This window comes from Protomyctophum bolini (assembly GCF_963924005.1).
Source record: "Protomyctophum bolini genome assembly, chromosome: 1".
Classification (NCBI taxonomy): domain Eukaryota; kingdom Metazoa; phylum Chordata; class Actinopteri; order Myctophiformes; family Myctophidae; genus Protomyctophum; species Protomyctophum bolini.
This window is the reverse complement of record NC_137862.1, coordinates 43,580,906-43,589,216: the sequence shown is the minus strand read 5'-3', so window position 1 is coordinate 43,589,216 and position 8,311 is coordinate 43,580,906. Positions and strand designations below refer to the sequence as shown.

At 44.9% G+C, this 8,311-nt stretch overlaps 1 protein-coding gene across 1 annotated transcript; it reads right to left on the bottom strand.

Annotated features, from left to right (window-relative positions):
- Window positions 1-3,246, bottom strand: LOC308320413 (ubiquitin conjugation factor E4 A-like; the record flags this gene model as incomplete). Its single annotated transcript, XM_080770795.1, has 1 exon — window positions 1-3,246. The coding sequence occupies one exon, from the start codon at window positions 3,244-3,246 to the stop codon at window positions 1-3; it is 3,246 nt and encodes a 1,081-aa protein (XP_080626921.1).
- Window positions 3,247-8,311: the final 5,065 nt, after the last annotated feature.

Sequence of the window (8,311 nt, the reverse complement as noted above, 5' to 3'; positions counted from 1 at the left end):
TTACTGTTTGCTGCTAGGTCCCATATTATGCAATATATCTTGCTTGCGCTTCGCCAGCCATTGTAAGATCTCCTGTTTGAGTTCCTCATTTGGCCTTATCTGGTCCATGGTAAGAGGACAGCGGTTGAAAGGGTCAGTTTGGTCACTGAGAAGATGTCTTGCTATGGTTGAGCGGTCAACTGTGACGTTGGAGGAGGGGAGCACTACTGGGTCCCGCATCAGAGTGGACATGATGGGGTCCAAAAAATGATCTGGCGCATCTGAGTAGGTCTCCTCTTCCTGCTGCTGCCTGTCTGCATGGGACTTGATTTTGTCAGTAAGGACCCCAAAGGACACAATCATGTCTCCAGGCTTGTTGATCTTCTTAAGGACCCTAACTGCTTGAGAGAAGAGGGTGGGTGAGTAAGAGCGTCCATCTTTGGGGACCATGGCACAGAACATCTCCTCATCACCCAGATTCAGGTAGATGGTGCAGATGTCAGAGACCAGTTGCTGGGGCTTGAAGTCAAATTCACTGAAGTCCTTGACTTTCAGGGCACCCATCTTAGGCCCCACCAGGTGCTGCAGGAAGTAGTTGAGCATGGAGACGATCCTCTCAACAAGGAACGTGTGCACAAAAATGTTTTTAATTTCTGAGGTAAGGAAGGCCAGTGTCCTGATGGTCTCATTAGATATGATATTATGGAAGCGTCCAAGCTGTCCAAACTTAAGCAAGTTGGACTCCTTCTCTCTGCGGGCATCAGGGGCCAAGCCATCCCACTCCCCTTGATCACGTTCCAGTTGTAGAAGTTTGATCTTGCTCAAGTACTGAATGGCCTCATCCAGTAGGAAGATGGCATCATTCATTAGCAGGTTGAGGTATCGCAGGAAGAGCGGAGGGTTTGTGGCCTCCAGATTCTCAAATGCATAGTTAGCCAGATGCTTGATGCTCTCCCTGTAGCTGTCTTTCCCCCACATGTATTTGAGGATAGCATACATAGGCCTTCTGTAGTTGAATTTCTGCTCAAATTGGTGAGGTTCACCAGTGAACTCGATGTCTACAAACATAGTGATTAGGGCCTCGGCCAGGGAGGATGCATGGCGGTAGGAGCAGAAGACTCTCTCTCGCGTGAATGTAATTGGCTGAGCAGCACCGTGAGCCACAGGCTCAATGTAAGGGATCAACGCGTCCAGAACTTCTACCAACTTTGCACGCAAATGGGGGTTTTTCATTCTGTCCGCATTGCCCATGAAGACTGTAACGAGATTGAGGATCTGTTCTATACTTTCAGCAGAAGACTCCAGAACGTTTTCAGCGAATCGACGCGAGAATATTATGAATTCTCCAATGTTCTCCATGAAGAACTCTGGCACATAGCAGAGCATACTATTATGTAGGGGCAGCAGTGGGAAATTGAGTGGTAAATGATCATTCCCCTGGTTCCCCAGTCCCAGCTGAACCAGTAGAGCAGCAGAGGAGGCTTGCAGGTTCATGCAGCACTGCAGCATGGCGGGCTCTGTTAGAGCGGCCTTAGTCGACAGGTAGATGGTCATCAGACGGTCTAATTCACCTAAAAGATGCTCGGACATTGAGCTGCCTGTTCGCTGAGCCTCCTGCCATGTACTCTTGAGCTTGTAAATAGAGTTGTTCATCTTCAGCATCTGCTCATGGAGTCTGTGGAAGCCAAGGCGCAGAGTGAGTTGTGTAAAGATGAGATTTTCCGTCAGCAGACTGTAAGACTGGATGTAATCCACAGGCTGTTGAGGGGGTACAGGTATCAGACAAGTCTCCTTGTCCAGACCTCTAGCATGCACGCTGCAAATGCGCCTCTCTTCTTCACTGAGGTCCTTGAGGGCACAGTAGGAGGGCTCGAAGGTGAGAAGCTTGGGCGAAAGTGGCCGGCAGAAGGGTTGACACAGCTTCAGCAGTGCCGCACCCAAGTTCAGGAAGAATGCGTCGGAGGCATAAGTCTGAAAGATCTCTGGCATCTGATTGGCCCATATCTTTGATCGTCCAGCATTAGCCTGCAGACAGCCACCCAACCAAGAGAGAAGCTGGTGGCGCGTCTCACTGGAATGCTGAAGCAAATTCTTCAGGATCTGGTGCAGTTTGTCATGTAGTTTCCCCATTAACTGATGTATGTTGGCCTCCTGAACCGTTTTTTCTTGGCTACTATAGTGAGTAGGGTTCGGGAAGTAGCCATGGCTCTCGACCACCCCTGGAGTCTTTGGCAGGCAGGAGATACTCAGCACCCATCCCAGTAGATTATTCTGGTACTGAAAGCCTTGAGTTGGGTGTTTGGGTTGGATGTGCTCCACTAACACCTTAGCGATGTCTTTCTGTCTGCTGAAGTAGATGAGGACATCTAGGTATGAGTAGATGAAAAGCTGGTACAGGTCCAAGTCTTTAATGCGCCCTTGCAAATTGTCCAGCACTGGTACAATGACCTCCCTGAATGTGCACACTTCCTGTTCAGCAAGTAGGCCAGTGATGACCTCTTCCACGAAACCTAACAGGGCCTCCGGTTGTGCACCACTGACACCCTCCAGCAGAAGATCCACAAGCTGTTCGTAGACATTCTGGCCTGTGTAGATCTCCGGAATGAGCAGCACTGTCCGGGTGTTAGACACTGTCAGGTTCTTACAGCGTACAGCATAGGACAACAGCTTCTCTGGTACTTTTGTCACCTCCTCCTTGGCCCTTTGGTAACATGCATACAGGTAGGGGATGGCACAGTGCTCTCCAGCATCAAGATCAATAGGAAGTTTGACTTCACTGCAGGAGGAAGTCATGTAAATGAGCTGGTTTCCTGGCTCTTGTAACAGCAGACGGTTGAACAGAGCCTGTTCTATGTTGTCCATGTCCAGCCAGTTCTGTCCCTTTAGGTCTGCTGCCATTTCCTCCATGTAGACACAGCGAGGGGGGATCTCATTACCAGTGCTTAGGCTAGGGTCACTGTTGTCCAGTGTGATGAGGAATATCCTCTGGATCATGTGGTTGATACTCAGCAGCTCACAAAACTCCTGACGGGAGTGAAACGACCGGCTGATATCGGCCACAGAGGCAACATTGTCATAAATGCTGTCGAACATTGAATTATCTGACTTTGACTGGCTCTCCACAATGTCCTCCATTGACAGTTCAGGAAACAGCTGAGGTGGATTCTGGCCTGATGCAAACTGTGTGGTGCCAGGAGGTGAGCTGAAAAGGGCAGCAAAGGGATTACATGTGATATTCTGGTTGTTGTTGCTCCCCTGGTCAGTCATCTTCACTTTGACCTTCTGCAGGACGTCAGCAACTTTGGACTTATTAGACTAATGGTCTAGAGTGTCAGCAAAAGGTAAAGTACAATTGCACACTATCCCCTATATATGGTCTCGTGGCCATTCCACGAAGCCGATTGGATGGGTTGACCAATCAAAAGCTGTGTTGAAATCATACTTCCATATTTGGGCATAAGCAAAAGACACTCTAGCCTAGACACTCTAGCCTCGATACACAGGCTTTTATTTTCAATTCGCGTTCGGCTCAAAAAATAAAAGCCTGGGGGAACGTGACACATTTCCTGTTCTAGGAGAGTAGGAGTGGGAGTGAACTACGGTGCAGAGGGGCTTCACTTTCCTCCACTGATTTCTACCACGGAGGGGAGGGGTGGAGGGGGGCTGGGGGGCTCTGATCGATGAACCAATATTCTCCAGCGGTTGCTCTCTAGATCAGAAAGCAGGCTACACAATAGTTATTCTTAAGTCATAAGCTCTTTTTTATACTTTTCATTGATTCGATATTATACCACAGGTCGTTTCTCGGGACGCTGTGGGTGCTGGCGGCGTGTTTCCTCCTCCATCAGTGCCCATACCCGAAGGCGGGGTTGGCGAAAGGGCCTTTCTGTGTGGAGTTTGCATGTTCTCCCCGTGTCCCCTAGGGTAGGTACCCTCACAAAAAACATGCAGTAATCCTGGACACTAAACTGCCTCCCCCTGGCCAGCCGGGGCGCCTGATTGAGGGGAAAGGAACTGGTTGGAATAGCGTGTTCCTTCCACGCGCTACGTCCAACCAGGGAAACTCCCCCCTGTCAGGTGTAAAGGAGCAACTTGGACACTCAGGCATGAAGGAAGCATGAGTTCAAGTCCGTTGCTCTCCCCTTGTCCCCCATATATGGAGACTAGGTTGGTGGAGGGGTGTGTAGAGCCCAGGATCACATTAGATGATTGACACAGGGGTGAAAAATGGGTTACAAAATCGTGGGATAAAAAGTATATTAAAAAACAAAATATTGCTTAAGTTTAAGTCTCATGCACAGAGAGACTTAAGGCCTATTCATAGTCTGGATTTTCGGTGGTGAGGTGAGTAAAAACAGAGAGAAGGGCTGGAGCGGTGGCGGTGGTTTGCTCTTCACTGCGGCTCGTGACGTCATGTTGTAGTTCGGTGGTCACCTAACCACCGAAAATCCAGATTATGTATGAGCCTTTACCGCTAACGACTTACTTTGTGTACATTCTTGTATGACAAAGTAGACTGTTGTTTTACGAAAACAAAACATATGAAATAAAAAACTATGGAGATACAAGGTTTCTGCCTGACAGCGACAAAATGAAGGGCTGGGCTGCAGACATCCGCCACAGTGCAGTGAGGGCAGGGAGAGACAGTGATGTATTACAGGTGGATCTGGGCTGTAATAAGTAGGTCCTGTATCCCACCTGCATTCAGCAGAAGGCTGGAACTCACCTTAATGCTTTCACAATGAAGGCCAGGCACCCAGGGCTGGTAGATAGATGACACACGTATAGAAACACATTGGCCACAGTGGGGTGGAAACCTTGTATGTGCACAGCTGTTTAGTTTTCAGGAAATGGGAGAAAAACAAATGTGTTCCAAAGAATCCAGTGTCACTGTTATTATATTTTGACACTGTTTTCTCATGCCAATAAAACTCCTTTGAATTTAATTGATATTTTCACACCTAAGGTGACCGTAAAAAATAATTGTATTCCTATATATGTCTCTAGTTTATATTTTGGTATGAAACATTTTCCAATTCAGTAGCTTAATGCCAGTTATATGTGACCACCATTAACAACCTATATAAGGCAAAATATGTCTTTATGCTTTAGGTAATGCTTGCAATGGATTCAGAATCATGAAACCCCCCTAGTTTGACACGTCACATGCTACTTAAAGCATAATAACATTTTTAAATGTTTGCCTTTATATAGTTTGTTTGTATGGTTAAATATAATTGGTATTAATTAAGCTACTGAATTGCATCATACCAAAATATAAACTATAGACATGTAGGAATGACCCTAGGAATACAAAAAGGAATACGGTCATCTTAGGTGGTACCAAAATCTGGCTCTGCCCCTGGACTATACTGTAGGTCTATTTCTAGTTCAATAGGCCGACGGATGGATTGGTAAATGTGTGCATGCGTGCATGCATTTGCAGACTAGCCTGGACTCCATATCAGAGCAAGGCAGACATGTAACATGTCCATATATGGATATAGAAGTGAGAGACAGACAGCGGCCTTGGTTAGAATATCCGCCCTGAAACTGGGAGGTCTGGGTTCGATCCCCGGCCGGGTCATACCAAAGAGTGTAAAAATGGGACCCAATGCCTCGATCCTGCTTGGCACTCTGCATCAATGGGTTGGATTAGGGGGTCAAATCAACTAATCAAATGATTCCCGAGCGCGGCACGGCTGCAGCTTACCGCTCCTTGGCTGCGGCTCACCGCTCCAAGAGATGGGTCAAATGCGGAGAACAAATTTCACTGCGGTAACGTGTGTGACAAATCGTATGACTTTGACAGACAGACATACAGGTATAGGTACTATATGACAGTATATGCGACCCGACTACGGATAAGCGGTTGAAGATGGATGGCTTAGCAACCCTTGCTGGAAACTGTGAAAAGACAGAAATTAATTCATACAGTGGTTCACAGAAACAGTTTAAAGGACAAAACAAATGATCGATAATTATTAATTACACACTTCGTCTTCTGATAGAGCTACCACAGGTGTTAGAGTGAGAGAGCAATCGATAAGGTCCAGGAAATCTAGGCACACAAATGTACCACCTGCCATGCCATGGTTGGTGTAGCAGTATAGCTATTCTTTTCGAGGCGGCCTCCTGTGATACTAATAGTCCTTCAAAGCGACTCACACCTGGGAGGAATATTTCACCTGAATTTATAAGTCAACCCTTGTATTTATCACACAGAAGCACTTTCTGTTAGACCTGAGCTAAAAATGTATTTACATTCAAACTAATTCAACATTACCCATTGCGATAAAGACGACTTGTCTAATAGACTTTTGTTGCTTCCACATTCTAATCAATGACACCATAAATTCTCGGAACATTAAGCCCTAAACAATAATTGACAAGTCCTTGTTTATGCTTAATTGATTCCGCTCTAGCTAAGACACATGGCCTAGATGGATGTGATTATGTTGCATTGAAGACACAATTTAGCGCTCAACTTGTATCATCCAAAACATGAACCCTATGTATATTTCTAGTACATTGTCCTAAAGATTTCAAGCTGGACTTAACCCATTTAAGACTGAGGCCGATTCTAAAAATGCCTTTTCTGAAAAACGTTTATAATATTTATATAGCAGCATAATGTTTTTGTCATTATTGAATACTGTACCGAATCCCAAAAGGGGTTCTTGATTGGTTGAGCACGGAATGTGTACAGTATGATCAGGGCCGGTTCTAGGCATAGGCGAACTAGGCGGTCGCCTAGGGCCTCAACCACTGAGGGGGCCTCGTCACAGGGAGAAGATTTTTTTTTTTCATGTATCCCTTACATGGGCTACTGGCCACATGTGGCCCCCACCTAGCTTCTTAATTTTGATCTCAAAGTGCACCAGATTGAAGCATTTTCATGGCAAATTTACAATTTTTATCCGGCGTGGCAAAGCAGGAGGGGGGGGGGGCTCTGTATAATATGTTGCCTAGGGCCTCAAAAGGCCTAGAACCGGCACTAGGACCACTACCAGTTGACCTGTAGTAAGTCTCAAGGTCGGGGGGGTAGGACCAAGTCTCATGGGATTTGGGATTTGTTTATAAACATTTTGGTATTTGTTTATAAACATTTGTGATTTGTTTATAAACATTTGTGATTTGTTTATAAACATTTTGGGATTTGTTTATAAACATTTGGGATTTGTTTACAAACATTTGGGATTTGTTTATAAACATTTGGGATTTGTAAGTCTCATGGGGGGGGTAGGACCACTTCCAGTTGACCTGTAGTAAGTCTCATGGTCGGGGGGGTAGGACCAAGTCTCATGGGAATTTGTTTATAAACATTTTGGTATTTGTTTATAAACATTTGTGATTTGTTTATAAACATTTGTGATTTGTTTATAAACATTTGTGATTTGTTTATAAACATTTTGGGATTTGTTTATAAACATTTGGGATTTGTTTACAAACATTTGGGATTTGTTTATAAACATTTGGGATTTGTAAGTCTCATGGGGGGGGGGTAGGACCTGATGATCTATGATGATGTATGATGATACGAGCACCCCTCACTTCATAAATAAAATTGTTGTGAACTTCTGTTTTTTTTACATTTGTACAGTAACACCTGTACAGTGTACCTGTACAGTGCAGCCACCTAAAACCTACCTTCCATTCCGCTCTGCCCACGGTACGGTTTCGTTCCATCCTCAGTGTAGCCCGGTCATAAAAGTGTAAAAAAATACCTACGTTTTACAAATTGAACAACTTAAAGGGGAATTCCACTAATTTTCAACATTTTACTATTACATTGTACTTCACAATGTTAATGATTTTCTTCAGACCTCCAGTTCTAGGAAAAACAGAATGGGGGGGACTTTATTTTATTATTTCCACACAACAGCTCTAAGGTATACATTCACACATACATCAGGGGCGTCAATATAGCTGGGGGGTAATTTCAGAGTTCTCCCAAGAGTTTTCAAACGCAGATGCTTTAAATACTACTAATTTAAAAGTGGCTTGCCAGATCACAGGAACAGATCCTTGTTGCCACTCGACAAGGAACGCTACTTTAGAAAATGAAACAAGCTAGAGTCCAATTAGAATGTTTTCCTTGACTGCTGGACATGATCCAACACAACACAATGGCCTGATATATTTGCATGGTAAGAGACACTTTTCTATAGATATGATCACTGAAAATATACATTTTAAAAAGCCATTCATTCATCAATGCTGTTTATAGAACACGTTTTAGTGAATTCCAAGTAGGCTACCGACACCATTCGTTTCGACCGCACTTTGCCAAACGATGGCTCCGTGCCAAGTTCCAACTGTCTCTATAAAC